Below are 19,481 nucleotides of genomic sequence, written 5' to 3' on the forward strand. Positions count from 1 at the left end.
AAAAGTGAAATTATGTGATATTTGTACATACTAATTTAAACACAGCTATCATAGATCATGTGTGTAATATTTAAAAGCCAGGTTTTTGTATTTGCGGGGAGGTAGTGGTTGTCCATTAACCCTTTTGGGGGAAAAATGAATTGTCCCGGCCAACGGATTATCTTGGTCAGCGCTCATTCGACCGGCGAAACCAGGCGAAGACTTTCCTCAGAGTCCCCACAGCGCGGCCCCGCAGGCTTATGGGAAACGTAGTCCCGAAGCTCCACGGACCACCCCTCGGAGGACCCTGCAACCAGTCCCCGCTTCTGCGCATGTGCAATACTGCGAGCGCGCCGGTGGCCTCCCTTCCCCCACCCCTGCCGCGAGTGGGTGACGGGGCCTGTGTCCGTGCGTCTTCACTGCCCAGTGCCGTGACCGGCCTGGCGCTGAGCCACGAGTGGAGGCTGTGCCCGTCCAGGTATGGTGGGTGGGTCGCCAGCAGCTCCGCGGGGTCTGGGGGCCGACGGTAAGGAATGAGGGATGGGCTTTTGCCCGCGCAGGGTGGGAGCCCAAACTTCGGCGACTCGCAGGCGATGGTGACCCTCGGGGCGGTGTCGGGGGCCGCCCGGCGTTCTCCTCAGCGCGGAGTCAGCGGGCCGCCGGGCCGGACGTGCGGGGGCGGAGATGGCGGAGGCGGAGGGCGGTGGCGAGGGCTGGCTTTCCTCCCTTTGTCAGGAGCGCTTCCGACCGGCGGCGAGAGTCTCCCTCAGCGGAGCAACTCCGGAAGCCCGGCGTGCGAGCGCGTGACCCGGCCCAGCGGGCGCGGGGCGAGGCCGAGGGCGGGGCCGGACGCACCTGGCGGCGCCAGCGGCCGCGCGCAGCGGCCCGTGGCGGGCGCGGGGCTGGGAGGAGCGAGAGCTCCCAAGTTAACTGGTTCCCTCGGCGTGCCCAGTGACCACTTAGCGAAGGCCTTTTGAGTTAGGTGTTTAGCTGGTCCACAGACCTACCCTGTGAGTTCCCTGGTATCTCAGTGAAGACTGAAGGAAAAACGGGGCTCAGGTGAAGTGCTGTGCCCAGGGTGACAGCCGGCTGGTACTTCGGTATGCGAATGGCCTGTGTGTTCATTTGCCTTTTGACGTTGCTCACTGATAGTGTTTGCCATGCAGGCGTTTTGAATTTGTCCATTGTAGAATTTACCGCTCTTCCCCTTTTATGACTCCCAAAAGCCCTGAACACTTTGTGATTTTTACGAATTTACTTGTGATTCCCGCCGGAACTTCAGAATCAATTGTATTGTAAAAAGGAACCTATTAAAACTTTCATAATGATCCCATTTAATTAGGGGGAATGAGCACTTTAGTCAAGTCCTCTTGTCCCCCTTAACAGTATTTTATAATCTTTCTAAGAGATCTGCATTTTTCTTAACCTCACTTTTATGTGGTATTTTATTGCTACTAAAGATGGAATCTTTTCCCCATTATTTCATTTTTGTTTGTTTGTTGATATTTCCCGCTTTTCTTGTGTATTTAAGACTCCTTTTCTCCTTAGTGTTGCTAATGGTCATTTATTTCTGTTGCTAAAGAATAGCGCTTTTTTAGTGTTTGTGTCATCTTTGGTAATGTCTCCCCCAGCATTCTTGATACTGGTAATTTGTGTCATCTCGTGTCAGATTGGCTAGAGGTTTATCAATATTACTGATCTTTTCAAATAACCAGCTTTTGGTTTCATTGAATCTTATTTTTTTGTTTTCAGTTTCATTGATCTCTGCTCGTACCTTGATTATTTTTCTTTTGCTTGTTTTGGGTATACCTTTTTTTCTGCATTTCTTTAGAAGCTGAGGTCTTTAGTTAAAACCTTTCTTTTCCAATGTAAGTAGTTTAATGCTTTAATTGTCCCCTAAATACTACTTTAGCTACATCTGTCAAATTTTGATATGTTGTTTTCATTTCCATTCAATTCTGTATTTGTGTTTTAACTTACCTTGTGACTTCCTTTGTCACCCATTGATTATTTAGAAGTTTATTGTTCTACTTCCAGATATTTGGGGATTTTCCAGATCTCTTTCTGTTACTGATTTCTAGTTCTGTTTTGGTCAAAGAATACACTTGATTAGAGATCTCAATTCTTTAAAACCTGTTGATGTTTGTTTTATGGCCAAGATTGTGATCTATCTTGGGAATGTTTTATATGTACTAATGCTACTATGCTATTGGTGGAATCTTCTACAATACTAACTGGACCAGGATAGCTGATAATATGGTTCAATTCTTCTGTATTCTTATTGGGTTTCTATCTACCTGTTCTATTACTGAGAAAAGAGTAGTGAAGTCTCTAACTATAATTGCGTGTTTGTCTATTTTTTTTCTTTAAGTTACATCAATTTTTGCTTATTGTATTATGAAGTTCTTTTGTTAGGTGCATATACGTATAGACATAAGACATTATTATATCTTCTGGTGATTTGACACATCATGTGTCATTTATCAGAGTGACATTCTTTATCTCTGGTAATATTCCTTCCGAAGTCTACTTGGTTTGATAGTATAATCACTCCAAATTTCTTTTGATTAGTGTTTTTTTTTTCATCCTTTTATTTCCAATCTAGCTGTTTTTGTGGTTAAAACACACTGCTTATAGACAGCACAAAGCCGTTTTTATACAATTTGACAACCTCTGTCTTTTAATTGGTGTGTTTATACCAATTTCTGGTATGGTTGGATTAAAATTACTCTCTTGTTAGTTTTTCCTACTTGTCCTGTCTGGTCTTTGTTCCTATTTTTCTCTTTTTCTGGCCACTTTAAGCTTTAGGGGGTACTTTTTATGATTCCATTTTTTTCTGCACTATTGGCTTATTTATTCCTTTTAAAAAAGTTTTGTGGTTGTGCTAGATTTACAGTAAATATCTTAAGTAGAGATGGACCTTTAAGTAATATTATAATATAATCACAATAGACCTTTAAATATTATATTACTTTATGTGTAATGTAAGATCTTTACAGCAGTTATACTTCCAATTTCATCACCCCATCTTTTGTGCTGTTACTGTTTTTACTTTTACATATGCTATAAAACCAGAGAACTTTGCTACTCTTTTTTAGACAATTATCTGTTAGAGTGATTAAAAATAAGAAAAAGTGTCTTTTATATCTATCTTCATTTTACCATTCCCAGGGATCTTTATTACTTTGTTGTAGATAACAGGTTTCTGTCTGGGATCATATTTTTTCTACCTGAAATTTTCTTTAAATATTTCCTGTAGTACAGGTCTACTGATAATGAATTTTCTGTTTTTATTTGAAAAGGTTTATTTTCACTTTCATTTTTTGAAAGATATTTGCTGGATATAGAATACTTGGTTGATAGTTTTTTTCCTTTTTTTAAAGCACTTTAAAGATTTCACTGCATTGTCTTCAAGCTTGTATAATTCTTGGTGAGAAATTGGCTTTGGTTCTTCATGTTGTTTCCTCTGTATGTGATATGTCAGTTTTTCCTCTAGCTGCTTTCAAGACTTTAACTTAGATTTTCAGTGTTTTGAATATAATGTGTCTGTTTATGTTTTTGTTTTATAGTCTTGGTATTTATCCTGTTTGGATAAATTATCTGAACTTCTGGGATCTGTGGTTTGATAATCATTCATTATTTGGGGGAATTTCTTAATCATATACCTTCAAATACTTCTGTCCCACTCTCTTCTTTTGGGATTCCAATGACATGTTTGTTAGGCCCTTAGATGCTGTACCACAGCCCTTGGGTTCTGTTTTTTTTCTTCTTCTTCTTCTACTTTATCTTTGTGTTTCCATTTGGGTAATTTCTTTTGACCTGTCTTCAGATTTACTGAAAATTTTCTCACCTCTGTTGAATCTACTAATGAACCTGTTGAACTATCAACTCTGTTATTTTGCCTTTATTTCTTAGCATTTCCATTTCATCTTTTCTTAACAGTTTCCATCGCTGCTGAAATTTCCTATTTGTTCATTCATGTTCTCCATCTTTTTCCATTAAAGCTTTAATATATGGAATCATAGTTGTTTTCAATTCCCTGTGTGATAATTTCATCAGTTGAGGCTTGTGTTGATTGCTTGGTTTTTTTGATAGTGGATTGTCTTTGTCTTGCCTTTTTGGGGGTGTCATAATATTTGGTTGACAGTGAGTGCTGCCAGAATGATACTTTCTGTCCCTTCTGAAGAGGCAGAGGAACTTTCCCAGGAGGGTGGTATTTTCCCAGTAGATGTGTAAGGATTCCTAAACAAGCCCTTCTAGGACTTCTAAGGCAGCTCAGATCTTTAATAATAATAATACCTCCCCTTTTTCCTCTATTCCAGTTCTGCCTTCATAGTTTTTCTGCCTTTATCCAAAAACTGCAGAAAATGAACAAATCCGAGGTGAGTTGTTTGTTTATTCTAGTTGTGTTTTTCAGTGCACTGGAGAAAGTTTATAAGGACACAGAAAATGAAATAGAAGGGTATAAATGACTAAAACTCAAGAAAACAGTAAGAATGACTGGTCAATACTAGCAGCTAAAAAGCAAACCAAGTGAATTAAATTCCTGTGTGTCATTTCATCGGCTCTTTAGTATTAGGACTGAATAAATCTATGGACCTTTATATAGATGGTGTTTTGGACAGTGTTCCCAGAAACAAGCTAAATTAAATGAGTTATCAGTTTGTTTCTAATTATTTCTTATAGCATTCTTAAGTGCAAATGCAGGGTATTACTGTATGTCTTTTATTTTTCCAATCAGATTAGCATGATGCCAGAGAACTCAGTAGATGTCTGGGTCTGTATTTTAATTCTTCCACTAGCCTCCATGAGTAACATTGTCATTATTTTCTTGAGTTGCTTTCCAGAGCTTATTTGTACATGTTTACACAAGTACAAATACAGGATGTTATAAAGATAGCATATTAAACGTACTGTTCTGTACCTATTTTGTTTTGTTTTTAAGTAATAGACATCATTTTTTTTACAGCAGTTTGGGGTTTATGGAAAATTTGAGTGAAAAGTACAGAGAGTTTCCATATTACTCCCTTACTCCCTCTATACATAGTTTCCCTGTTACTACCATCTTGCATTAATGTATGCCTGTTACAGTTTAGCCAATATTGATACTTTATCTAAGATAAAGTCCATAGTTTATGTTAGAATTCAGTCTTGGTATTGTGTATTCTGTGGGTTTTGACAAATATGTAATGATGTGTATCAACCACTATAATATCACACAGAATAGTTTCACTGCCCTGTATTCCATCTATTCATCCCTCTCTCCTCCTGAGCCCCAGGAAATCACTGATCTTTTTACTGTCTCCCTGGTTTTGCCTTTTCCAGAAAGTCATATAGTTGTAATCGTAACAGTATGGAGCCTTTTCAGATTGGCTTCATTCACTTCGAAATATGTATTTAAAGGTTCGTCATGTCTTTTCATGACTTGATAGCTCATTTCTTTTTAGCACTGAATAGTATTCCATTGTATAGATGTACCACCATTTATTTATCTGTTCACCTATTGAAGGATATCTTGGTTGCTTCCAAGTTTTGGTAGTTATGAATAAAGCTGCTGTAAACATCTATAAAATAAATTTCTCATTTGGGTAAATACTAAGGAGCACATTGATTACATGGTAAGAATATGTTTAGTTTTGTGAGAAACTGCCGAACTGTATTCCAAAGTGGCTGTACCATTTTGAATTCCCACCATCAATGAATGAGTTCCTATTATCTCACATCCTTGTCAGCATTTGGTGTTGTCAGTGTTGTGGTTTTTGACCATTCTAACAGGTATGTAGGCATATCTCATTGTAATTTACAATTCCTTGATAGTGTGATGTTGAAATTTTCATGTGTTTACTTGCCATTTGTATATCTTTGGTGAGATATCTGTTAAAGTCTTTGGCCCTTTTTTTGTTGTTGTTACCATTAATCTACAATTACATGCAGACCATTATGTCTACTAGGCTCCCCCCTTCACCAAGTCCCCCCCACAATCCCCATTACAGTCACTGTCCATCAGCATAGTAAGATGCTGTAGAATCACTACTTGTCTTCTCTGTGTTGCAAAGCCCTCCCCATGCACCACCCTACATTACACATGCTAATCATAATGGCCGCCTTTCCTTTTCCCTGCCCTTATCCCTCCCTTCCCACCCATCCTTCTCAGTCCCTTTCCCTTTGGTGACCGTTAGTCCATTCTTGGGTTCTGTGCTTCTGCTGCTGTTTTGTTCCTTCAGTTTTTCTTTGTTCTTATACTCCACATATGAGTGAAATCATTTGGTACTTTTCTTTCTCCACCTGGCTTATTTCACTGAGCATAATACCCTCTAGCTCCATCCATGTTGTTGCAAATGGTAGGATTTGTTTTCTTCTTATGGCTGAATAATATTCCATTGTGTATATGTACCACATCTTCTTTATACATTCATCTACTGATGGACACTTAGGTTGCTTCCATTTCTTGATTATTGTAAATAGTGCTGTGATAAACATAGGGGTGCATCTGTTTTTTTCAAACTGGGATGCTGCATTCTTAGGGTAAATTCCTAGAAGTGGAATTCCTGGGTCAAATGGTATTTCTATTTTGAGCTTTTTGAGGAACCTCCATACTGCTTTCCACAATGGTTGAACTAATTTACATTCCCAGCAGCAGTGTAGGAGGGTTCCCCTTTCTCCGCAACCTCACCAACATTTGTTGTTGTTTGTCTTTTGAATGGTGGTGATCCTTAACTGGTGTGAGGTGATATCTCATTGTGGTTTTAATTTGCATTTCTCTGATGACTAGCGATGTGGAGCATCTTTTCATGTGTCTGTTGGCCATCTGAATTTCTTCTTTGGAGAACTGTCTGTTAGCTCCTCTGCCCATTTTTTAATTGGATTATTTGCTTTTTGTTTGTTGAGGTGTATGAGCTCTTTATGTATTTTGGATGTCAAGCCTTTATCAGATCTGTCATTTATGAGTATATTCTTCCATACTGTACTGTACCTTTTTGTTCTCTTGATGGTGTCCTTTGCTGTCCAGAAGCTTTTCAGCTTGATATAAGTCCCACTTGTTTATTTTTGCTTTTGTTTCCCTTTCCCGGGGAGATATGTTCATGAAGAAGTCACTCATGTTTATGTCCAAGAGTTTTTTTCTTTTTTTGAAGAACATTATGTTTACTAGGGTCACCCCTTCACCAAATCACCCCCACAAACCCCATTACAGTACTGTCCATCAACTAGTAAGATGCTGTAGAATCACTACTTGTCTTCTCTGTGTTGCACAGCCCTCCCTATGCCCCCCCCACATTATACATGCTAATTGTAATGTCCCCTTTCTTTTCCCCACCCTTATCCCTCCCTTCCCTCCCTTTCTCCCCAGTCCCTTTCCCTTTGGTAACTGTTAGTCCATTCTTAGGTTCTATGATTCTGCTGCAGTTTTGTTACTTAAGTCTTTCTTTGTTCCTATAGTCTTTGGGTTTGAGGTGAGTCTCTTGTAAGCAGCATATAGATGGGTCTTGCTTTTTTATCCATTTTATTATTCTGTGTCTTTTGATTGGTGCATTCAGTCCATTTACATTTAGGGTGATTATTGAAAGATATGTACTTATTGGCATTGCAGGCTTTAGATTTGGTTGCCAAAGGTTCAAGGTTAGCTTCTTTAGTATCTTACTGTCTAACTTAACTCACTTATTGAGCTATTTTAAACACTGTCTTGTCATTCTTTATTTTTCTCCCTTCTTATTCCTCCTCCTCTGTTCTTTATATGTTGGTTGTTTTATTCAGTGCTCTTTTGTGCTTCCTTTAACTGCTTTTGTGGATAGTTGATTTTATATTTTGCCTTTAGTTAGTATTTGGTTGGTCTGCTTTCTTTGCTGTGATTTTATTTTCTCTGGTGACATCTATTTAGTCTTAGAAGTGCTCCCATCTAGAGCAGTCCCTCTAAAATACCCTGTAGAGGTGGTTTGTGGGAGGCAAATTCCCTCAACTTTGGTTGTCTGGGAATTGTTTAATCCCTCTTTCATATTTAAATGATAGTCGTGCTGGATACAGTATTCTTGGTTCAAGGCCCTTCTCTTTCATTGCATTAAATATATCATGCCATTCTCCTCTGGCCTGTAAGGTTTCTGTTGAGAAGTCTGATGATAGCCTGATGGGTTTTCCTTTGTAGGTGACCTTTTTCCTCTCTCTGGCTGCCTTTAAAACTCTGTCCTTGTCCTTGATCTTTACCATTTTAATTATTATGTGTCTTGGTGTTGTCCTCCTTGGGTCCTTTCTGTTGGGAGTTCTGTACACTTCCATGGTCTGATCGATTATTTCCTCCCCCAGTTTGGGGAAGTTTTCAGCAATTATTTCTTCAAATACTCTTTCTATTCCTTTTTCTCTCTTCTTCTTCTTCTGGTACCCCTATAATGCGGATATTGTTCCTTTTGGATTGGTCACACAGTTCTCTTAATATTGTTTCATTCCTGGAGATCCTTTTATCTCTCTCTGCATCAGCTTCTATGCGTTCCTGTTCTCTGGTTTGTATTCCATCAGTGGCCTCTTGCATCTTATCCATTCTGTTTATAAATCCTTCCAGAGATTGTTTCATTTCTGTAATCTCCCTCCGGACGTCTGTAATCTCCCTCCGGACTTCATCCCTTAACTCTTGCATATTTCTCTGCAGCTCCATCAGCATGGTTATGAGCTTTATTTTTAATTCTTTTTCAGGAAAACTGGTTAGGTCTATCTCCTTCTCAGGGTTTGCCTCTGTGATCTTGGTCTGTATCAATTTCTTCCGCCTTTTCATGGCGATAGATATATTTGTGGGGAGCCTGGCGCGTGTGTTGGGTAAGAGAAAGTCCCTTCTTGCCCATTTATGGCCTTCCTCTCCTGGGAGAACAGCGACCTCTAGCGGCTTGTGCTGGGCAGCTGCGTGCAGATGGGGCTTCTGATCTTGCCCGGCGGCTATGGAGTTTATTTAGCTCTGCAGTTGCTGTGGGCATGGCCTGCTTCAGCCTGCCGCTCCAATATGGTGGAGCCGCGTTGGAGGGGGAACAGGCGGGAGGCTGTTTATTGCGGTGAGGGGCCTCCAAGCTGTGCTGCGGGGGTTCGGGCGCCCAGAGTTACCCGGGGATTCGCAGCTGCTGGGCTAAGTGTCCCAGGGCGCTTCTGTCCAGCTGTGGGGTCCCTGTCCCTTTAAGACTTTCAAAAAGCACTCGCTTTTCTTTGTCCCAGGGGCGCCCGTTGCAGGGACCCACTCACAGGTCTTGCTGTCCTGTTTCCCTAGTTTCCAGCACCCCATGCATGCACTGTGTCTGCGCTCCGGTGCGGATGGCTGGGGCTGGGTGATTAGCAGTCCTGGGCTCCCTCTCCCTCCCTGCTCCAACTCCTCTCCTCCTGCTGGGAGCTGGGGTGAGGGGCGCTCGGGTCCTGCCAGGCCACGGCTTTTATCTTATCCCCTTCGTGAGGCGCTGGGTTCTCGTGGATGTGGATGTGGTCTGGCTGTTGTCCTGTGTCTTCTGTTCTCTCTTTTAGGATTAGTTGTATTTGTTGTATTTTCAAAAATATATATGGTTTTGGGAGATTTCCGCTGCTCTACTCACGCCGCCATCTTGGTTCTCTCTGTCCAAGAGATTTTTGCCTATGTTTTTTTCTAAAAGTTTTATGATTTCATGACTTACATTCAGGTCTTTGATCCATTTCAAATTTACTTTTGTGTATGGGGTTAAAGAGTGATCCAGTTTCATTCTCTTACATGTAGCTGTCCAGTTTTGCCAGCACCATCTGTTGAAGAGACTGTCATTTCCTCATTGTATGTCCATGGCTCCTTTATCATATATTAATTGACCATATATGTTTGGGTTAATGTCTGGAGTCTCTATTCTGTTCCACTGGTCTGTGGCTCTGTTCTTGTGCCAGTACCAAATTGTCTTGATTACTGTGGCTTTGTAGTAGAGCTTGAAGTTGGGGAGCGAGATTCCCCCCCCCACTTTATTCTTCCTTCTCAGGATTGCTTTGGTTATTCGGGGTCTTTGGTGTTTCCATATGAATTTTTGAACTATTTGTTCCAGGTTGTTGAAGAATGCTGTTGGTAATTTGATGGGGATTGCATCAAATCTGTGTATGCTTTGGACAGGATGGCCATTTTGATGATATTAAGTCTTCCCAGCCAAGAGCATGGGATGAGTTTCCATTTGTTAGTGTCCGCTTTAATTTCTCTTAAGAGTGTCTTATAGTTTTCAGGGTATAGGTCTTTCACTTCCTTGGTTAAGTTTATTCCTAGGTATTTTATTCTTTTTGATGCAATTGTGAATGGAATTGTTTTCCTGATTTCTCTTTCTTTTAGTTCATTGTTAGTGTATAGGAAAGTCTTTGGCCCATTTTTAAATCAGGTTGGTTGTTTTCACATTGCTGAGTTGCAAGAATTCTTTATATATATTTTGGGTGCAAATCCTTTTTTTGGGTATATGTTTTGCAAAGATTTTATCTCCAAATGCGGTTTGTCTTTTCATTCTCTGATTACTTGTATTTTTGTCTCTCAGTGACTTATCTTTGAAGTCTTTCCATAGCAGGGCATGGAGAGTTTCCTCATTTTTTCCCCTAACTTTTTAAATTGTGTAATGCACCATGTATATAGGGGAGTGTAGAAAGCATTGTAATACTCTGTGCATGTTACAACAATGTGTATAACAAATATATGTACATTAAAGAATAATAAAATGGGCACCCATGTGCACACCCAGGTTAAGAAATAGAACATTACCTGTTGTTTGTGATACAGTCTCTGATTGAATCCTTCTCACGGGTAGCCACTATCTTGACATGGCTATTATTTACTTGCTTTTCTTAGAGATTTTACCACTTATGTATTATATCCCTCCCTAATCAATATAAAATTCAGCTTTGAAAAACTGGAACTGGAACTTAAATTGCCTTTTGTATAATTTTCTGTCTGAATTGTGGAGTTGTTTTTCTTCCAGACTTTTCCTTTCATGTATCAATGTTCCCTTTATTAAGACTTAGGTTTTATCATTGTTTTTTCAAGTTATATTGGCTAGTGTTAGTAGAATAGAGATGAAACCACTCATATATTGGTGGTAGTATAAAGTAAGACAGCCTTACTGGGGAGCAATTGGCAAAACTTACAAGTAAGCACATATCTAGAAATTTTGCTGGTATTAGATAAAGGTTTTTTAGAAGATGAGCTGAATAGTCTCTGGGTGATAGTCTGGCTTCAGCTTTTTTGAGAGTTTACAGAAATTCCATTTGGAGAAGTCATTGGCAAGGTCATGAGAAACAAGAAAACATAGGCTCACATGATTAGGCCATTTAGCAGAGTCAAAGTGTGGATTAGGTATTGCATGTCTGGTGGGAATATAATTAGACCGTGTGGGCTGCTCTGTATTCTCTGCTTCTTAGCTTACTGGTCAACTGCCAACTCTCAGGTGTAGATCAACACAGAACACTTTGTGAGATTAAATCACTGCCCTCCCAATGTAAGGCAGTGTGGTGTGGAAGGGAGAAATAGAGGTCATCAGCATTTGTTCAGGATAGGCCAAACCAAGTACAGATAAGAATTTGGGCCTGGCTCACTCAGGCATGGTGCTCTCAGGTTAAAAAGGTGGCATGCTGGCAGTTGGCATCTTGTTTATGACAGCCCTCAAAATGTCTGAATTACACTATTTTAATCTGTATGGTAAGTAGTTTGGTATCAGTAGTTAATCACTGCCATCCTGCAGTCCCCTTTAAACTCCTAAATATTTCCTTTAGCTATATCTTTTGTTTCTCTATTTCATGTCTTTGTCTTTTTTTGGGCTACTGTTGTTTTATTGGAATACATTCTTTAGTAGCTTTTTCAGAATGGGTATGTGAGATACATTTTTTTAGACTTAGCATTTCTGAAAATGTCTTTATTCTGTTCTTATATTTTACTGATAATGTGAATGTGAATTTGTCCATTCCTCACTTTAGTTCTGTTTTTGCTCGATATAATTTGAAGCTGTATTATTAAGTGCATGTATATTTATGGACTACGTGCACATTTTTTTTTCTTTTGTTATCATTAATCTACAATTACATGAAGAACATTATGTTTACTAGGCTCTCCCCTTCATCAAGTCCCCCCGCACAAACCCCATTGCAGTCACTGTCCATCAGCATAGTAAGATGTTGTAGAATCACTACTTGTCTTCTCTGTGCATGTACATTTTTTATTGTTCTGTCTTCCTAATGTATTTACCCCTCTTTCATTTTGGAGTGTCTCTTTTTAGCTCTGGTTATACTTCTTTATTTTATATAAATACAGCCATACCTACCTTTTTATGATTAGTGTTTTGTGGTGTGTCTTTTTCCATTCTTTTTGTTTCAATCTATTTGTTTTATATTTATAATGTATTTCCTCTAAACAGCATATAGTTGGGTCATAGTTTTTATCCAGCCTGACACTCTCTTTTAATTGATATATTATTTTATATATGGTTGATTTAGTTATAGGCACAGTTGGGTTTATGTCTGTCATCTTGCTGTTTGTTTTTTATCTGTACCTCTGTGCCTTTTTCCTTTATATCTTTTATTTTTGAAGTGGTTTCTCTAGAGATTACAGCTTATGTATTTCACTAATCACCTTATAATTAGTATTATACTACCTCAGTACAGTCCAAGAGAGGTATACATTGCAGTGAATTCTTGCAGCTTTTAAAAATTAATCCTATATATGTCTTTATTTTGCTTTCATTTTGAAAAATACTTTACCTGGGTATAGAATGCTAGGGGGTTTTGGTCAGTACTTTAAAGATGGCATTCTGTTTTCATCTCAGTTCTATGCCTTCTGGTAAAAAAAAAAAAGAAAGTCTTTATTATTATGCACTAAAAGCAATACATTTTCTTCTGGTTACTTTTAAGATAATCTCTTTTTCTCTACCACTCAGCAACTTCAGTATGGTGTATCTGGATATGATTTTCTTTGAATTTATTCTGCTTGGGCTTTATTGAGTTTCTTAGATCTGTGGTTGATGCCTCTTAATCAAATTTGAAAAATTCCCAGCTACTATTTCAACTATTGTTTCTGTCCCATTCTCTTTTCTCCTTTTCTGGGACTACACATAATCCTTTTTTGTTTTTTTCTTTCAACATTTTAAGCAATAGTGCATTAGATTTTTTGGCCATGCCTCACATCTCTTTTACGTTTTGTTACTTACGCCATTTTTTCCTCACTGTCTCAGTTGGATATCGTCTGTTTACCTGTCTTAAAGTTCACAATTCTTGTCTCCTTCTGTGTCCAGTCTGCTATTAAGCATGTACAATTCATTTTTTAATTTTAGGTAAAAACTACATTTGTTAAGTTCTAGAATGTCCATTTGCTTCCTTTTTGTAGATTCCAGTTCTGTGTTGAAATGTTCCCATGTTTTCAGCCACATTGTTGAACTTTTTCTCTACAATATGCAGTCTGTGTGCTAACTCTAATATGTGGATCATCTCTACATCTGTTTTTGATTATCACTTGATTTTTGTCCTTTCATTGATTTTTGCTTTATTGCATGTCTAGAAATTTTTGTATGTTTGACATGTATGATAAACTCATAATCTAAAGTTATGATAACATAACTAAAGAATATTGAGTTTTGTTTCACCGATAATTTAACTCTCTGGCAGAACAAAACTGCTGCACTCTGCTAATTCTCCTCAAGGCTTGCCCTCCAACGTGAACATACAGCAACCAGCCAAAGATCTGAGGTGAATTATGCAGAATTTTAGAGGCCCTTCTCTATGACTTCCTTAACTCCATTACCCTGCCCCCAAATTCCAGTTGCTTTGCAGACCCAAATGCCAGTTTTTCTTAATGCCATGTAGTGACCTATTCAGTTCTCTTCTGACACTTGTAAACTTTTCTCTTTGTACCCAGAGTTTTAAATTTTTCTGATGATTGGTTTTTCTTATTGCCTGTTAATTCATTTTTCTCTTTGCATTTGATATTGTGAAGTGTGAAAATATAGGGAAATACAAATAAAAGCATAAAAGCACAGTAAGTTAAGGTATATGAAATTCCTGTTTTCATCTGTCCGAACAGTTGAATGTTATCAATTTCAATATGGTCCAACCTAATAACTACCAACCTATTACATTATCCAGTGGTCAATACTTAACATCTTCGCTTCTTTGCTTCCGCATAACATATATGTTGAAGTCTTTTTCTTTATGTTAACACAGTTCATACATGAATTCTGTCTTTTACTCTCTCCTACTATCCTCTTTTGTAGTTTGTAGACAGCCCTCCCTAGCATGCTGTCACTCTTGGAATTAGGTTATCTCATTCAGTGCTAAAATCCTCTTAACCATTAAAGCTAGTCTTCTCACTTGGGAGGTAGCCAGTATTATCAGTTTTGTGTGGGTGATCCAATCTTCTTTCTTAATCCATTTGTATGTGTTAAGTAGAATTTATAGAATTTGGGAGTCATGGAATATACATATTGTTGGAATTATGTTTTAACTAATTAATAATGCTTTTGTGCCAGCTTTTCTGTGCCTTTTGTATTAAAGTATGCCTCTTATAAAAAGTATATATGTATACATATATATTTAACTTTTTCTGAAGGTCTTAATGTTTTACTAAACATTTATTCCATTTTTATTTTAATTAGTGATTTTTTTAATTGAAGTATGGTTGATATACAATATTCTATTAGTTTCAGATGTATAACATAGTGTTCAACATTTATATACATTATAAAATGCTCACTACAGTACATCTGGTTACCCTGTTACCATACAGAGTTATTACACTGTTATTGACAGTCTTTCCTATACTGTACCTTATATCCTTATGACTTATTTATAACTGGAAGTTTGTACCACTTATCTTGCTTATCTCACCCCACTACCTCTTTCCCCTCTGGCAACCACCAGTTGTCTGTATTAATGTGTCTGTTTTGTTTTGTTGGTTCATTTATTTTGTTTTTTAGATAACCACATATAAATGAACTCATACGGTATTTGTCCTTCTCTGTCTTACTTATGTGGAATACCCTCTAGGTCCATCCATATTGTTGAAAATGGCAAGATTCCATTCACTTTTATGGATGAGTAACATTTCATTGTGTGTGTGTATACACACACACAAGTACATTTTTAACTTTAAAACCATCAATTATTTTGCCAGCAAAAAATGGGTTTATTTGGGAACAGCAGAGAATTGCAATTCAGGACAAGAAAGTGATGGCAATGCAAAATCATAGGCATGTCTGGAAAACAAGGGAGAAGAATGCTTTTAGAAGAAAGTTGGGGGAGTTAGGTGGACTGTTCTAAGCAAAAAGTTCATTGGAGGAAACGGGGGGTCCCATGTGTCATGGCTTCTAATCGCCTGAGTTGAAGACAGTCTCTCCTTGGCTGGGCTGTTGCTGGAGGAGGCAGGAACTCTTCCCTCTTCTTACTAAGGAGTAAAGTAGCTAAAACAGTATGTGTTGTAAGGTGCTAATGTCTTGGCAGGGAGGGGTCTGTAATTGATGAGGAGTAGTGAACTTGACAGTTCACACTGCAGGCCTCCTAACTCCATGTCAGTGAGGTTTCCCTTTATTAATTTGAACAGTATACATCTCTGTCCATTCATCTATCGACAGACACTTTGGTTGCTTCCATATCTTAGCTATTATAAATAATGCGGAAGTGAACATAGGAGTGCATATTATCTTTTTGAATTAGTATTTTTGTTTTCCTCAGATAAATACCCAGAAGCAGAATTGCTAGATCATATGGTATTTCTATTTTTAATTTTTTGTAAGACCTCCATGGTGTTTTCCCTAGTAGCTGCACGAGTTTACATTCCCACCAATAGTGCTTGAAGATTCCCTTTTCTCCACAACCTTGCCAACACTTTTTTGTCTTTTTGATATTAGCCATTCTGACTGGTGTGGGATGATACTCATTTTGTTTCGATTTGAATTTCCCTGATGATTAGTAATGTTGAGCATGTTTTCATGTCTGTTTGCCATTGTATGTCTGGGAAAATGTCTATTCAAGTTTTCTCCCATTTTTTAATCAGACTGTTTATTTGTTGTTGAGTTGTATGAGTTCTTTTTATATTTTGGATGTTAACCCTGCATTGGATATATCATTGGCAAACACTTCCTCCTATGTATTAGATTGCCTTTTCATTTTGTTGATTCCTTCTCTGTGCAAAAGATTTTCAGTTTGATGTAGTCCCAACTGTATATTTTTGCTCTTGTTTCCCTTGCCTGAGGGAGACAGATGCTAAGACTGGTGTCAAGAGTTTACTGCCTGTGTTTTCTTTTAGGATTTTTATGGTTTCAGGTCTTATATTTAGATTTTCAGTCCAGTTTGAGTTTAGTTTTGTGTATGGTATAAGAAAGAGGTCCAGTTTCATTGTTTTGTATGTAGCTCTCCAGTTTTCCCAACACCATTTGTTGAAGAAACTTTTCCCCAATGTTTTTGCCTTCTTTGTTGTAGATTAATTGGCCGTATAAGTGTGGATTTATTTCTGAGTTTTCTGTTCTGTTCCATTGATCTATGTATCCGTTTTTATACCAGTACCATATGGTTTTGATAAGGATAGTTTCAAGGTATAATTTGAAATCTGGGCACATGATCCCTCCAGCTTTATTCTTATTTCTCAAAATAGCTTTGGCTGTTTGGGGTCTTTTGTAGTTCCAAACAAATTTTAGGATCATTTGTTCTAGTTCTGTGAAAAATGCCATTGGAATTTTGATAGGGGATTGCACCGAATCTGGAGATTGCTTTGGGTAGTATGGACATTTTAACAATATTCTTCCAATTCCTGAACATAGTATATCTTTTCACTTACTTGTGTTATTTTCAATTTGTTTAATTGGTATCCCACAGTTGTCAGAGTATAGATCTTTCACCTTGTTGGTTGAATTTATTCCTAAGTATTTTACTTATTCTTTTTGATGGGATTGTTTTTTTAATTTCTCTGGTAGTTTGTTGATTAGTGTTTAGAAAGGCAACAGATTTTTATATATTAATTTTATTCCCTGCAGCTTCACTGAATTCACTTATTAGTTCTAATAGTGTTTTTGATGGAATCTAGGGTTTTCTATGTGTAGTACCTTGTCGTCTGCAAATAGTGAGTTTTACTTCGTCCCTACCAGTTTGGACACCTTTTATTTCTTTTTCTGGTATGATTGCTGAGGCTAGGACTTCCAGTACTATGTTGAATAAAAGTACCAAGAGTGATTATCCTTGTCTTGTTTCTGATCTTAGAGCAAAAGCTTTCCACTTTGCATGTTGAGTGTGGTGTTACCTGTTGGTTTGTCATATATGGCCTTATTATGTCGAGGTATGTTCCCTCTATAACCACTTTGTTGAGGGCTTTTTAAAATCGTGAATGGGTGTTGAGTTTTATCAGATGCTTTTCCTGCATCTGTTGAGATGATCATAATGATTTTTAGTCTTCATTTTATTAAATGTGACCTGTCACATTTATTGATTTCCTGATATGGAACCATTCTTGCAACCTTGGAATAAATCACACTTGATTATGGTATATAATCCTTTTACTGTATTGTTTAGTTTGCTAATACTCTGTTGAAGCTTTTTGCATCCTTGTTTATCAAGGATATTGGTATGTAATTTTCCTTTTATGTAGTGTCTTTGGTTTTGGTATGAGTAATGCTGGCCTTATAGAATGAATTTGGAAGTGTTCTTTCTTCAATTTTTTGGGATAGTTTGAGAGGGATAAGTATTAACTCTTTAAGTGTTTGGTAGAATGTACCTGTGAAGCCATCAGATCCTGGCCTTTTTGTTTGCTGGGAATTTTTTTGATAACTGATTGAATTTCATTACTAGTAATTGGTCTTTTCAGATTTTCTATTTCTTCATGGTTGGTTCAGCCTTGGAAGATTGTATATTTCTAGGAACTTCTCCACTTCTTGGTTATCCAGTTTGTTAGCATATAATTTTTCATAGAATTCTCTCATAATCCTTTGTATTTCTGTGTGTCAATTTTAAGTTCTTTTTTATTTCTGATTTTATTTGGGCCCTCTGTTTTTTGGTGAGTCTAACCAAAGGATTATCAATTTTATCTTTTCAAAGACCACTTCTTAATTTCATTGATCTTTTCTATTGTTTTTAGTCTATTTCATTTACTTCTCTAATCTTTATTTCCTTGATTCTAACTTTGGGCTTTATTATTCTTCTTATAGTTCCTGTAGGTGTAAGTTTAGATGGTTTGAGATTTTTGTTTCTTGAGGTAGGTCTGTATCACTACAAACTTCCATCTTAGAGGTGCTTTTACTGTCTCATAGATTTTAGGTTATTGTTTCTATTCTCATTTGTTTCAACATACGTTCTGTTTTTCCTCTTTTATTCTTTGTTGACCCGTTCTTTAGTAGTATATTGTTTAACCTCCATGTGTTTTTTTTTTAAATAAAAAATAATAGGGAAATAGATCATCTTTAATAACAGGGAGAAGTTTTACATACATTTTTTTATTTTGCTGTCATTAATGTACAACTACATGAGCAACGTTACGGTTACTAGGCTCCCCCTATTATCAAGTCCCCACCACATACCCATTACAGTCACTGTCCATCAGCATAGTAAGATGCTATAGAATCACTACTTGTCTTCTCTGTGTTATACTGCCTTCCCTGTGTCCCCTCTCCTACATTATATGTGCTAATCGTGATGCCCCTTCTTTCCCATTACCCCTCCCTTCCCACCTATCCTTCCCAATCCCTTTCCCTTTGGTAACTGTTAGTCCATTCTTGGGTTCTGTGAGTCTGCTGCTGTTTTGTTCCTTCAGTTTTTTCTTTGTTGTTATACTCCACAGATGAGTGAAATCATTTGATACTTGTTTTCTCTGCCTGGCTTATTTCACTGAGCATAATACTCTCTAGTTCCATCCATGTTGTTGCAAATGGTAGGATTTATTTTCTTTTTATGGCTAAATAGTATTCCATTGTGTATGTGTACCACATCTTCTTTATCCATTCATCTACTGATGGATACTTAGGTTGTTTCCATTTCTTGGCTATTGTAAATAGTGCTGTGATAAACATAGGGGTGCATATGTCTTTTTGAGTCGGAGAACTTGTTTTCTTTGGGTAAATTCCTAGGAGTGGAATTTCCAGGTCAAATGGTATTTCTATTTTAAGTTTTTTGAGGAACCTCCATATTGCTTTCCTCAATGGTTGAACTAATTTACATTCCTGCCAGCAGTGTAGGAGGGTTCCCCTTTCTCTGCATCCTCACCAGCATTCGTTGTTCCTAGTCTTTTCGATGTTGGCCATCTTAACTGATATGAGGTGATATCTCATTGTGGTTTTAATTTGCATTTCCCTGATGGTTAGTGATGTGGGGATTCTTTTCATGTGCCTGTTGGCCATTTGAATTTCTTCTTTGGAGAAATGTCTGTTCATATCCTCCACCCATTTTTTAATAGGGTTATTTGCTTTTTGGGGATTGAGGCATGTGAGTTCTTTATATATTTTGGATGTTAAAACCTTCTTAGATATGTCATTTACAAATATATTCTCCCATACTATAGGATACCTTTTTGTTCTATTGATGATGTCCTT

The 19,481-nt window shown here is 37.8% G+C and overlaps 1 protein-coding gene across 8 annotated transcripts in view; it reads left to right on the forward strand.

The window, feature by feature from the left end:
- ZFP1 (ZFP1 zinc finger protein) overlaps positions 1-19,481 on the forward strand; it is a 33,422-nt gene continuing 13,941 nt past the window's right edge. For 3 of the 8 annotated variants that reach the window (XR_005029613.2, XR_005029614.2, XM_036909280.2), the window contains exons 1-2: positions 1-457; positions 4,319-4,361. Coding sequence is in view for 4 of the 8 variants with exons in the window: in XM_036909280.2 (XP_036765175.2) it covers positions 240-457; positions 4,319-4,361 (261 nt within the window). In the remaining 4 variants the exon portion in view is untranslated. Of the gene's footprint in view, positions 458-940; positions 1,080-4,301; positions 4,362-19,481 lie in introns of those variants that run through there. The other 5 variants (XM_036909283.2, XM_057493559.1, XM_036909282.2 and 2 more) reach the window with 5 other exon arrangements.

Source organism: Manis pentadactyla, chromosome 15 (genome assembly GCF_030020395.1).
Source record: "Manis pentadactyla isolate mManPen7 chromosome 15, mManPen7.hap1, whole genome shotgun sequence".
NCBI lineage: Eukaryota > Metazoa > Chordata > Mammalia > Pholidota > Manidae > Manis > Manis pentadactyla.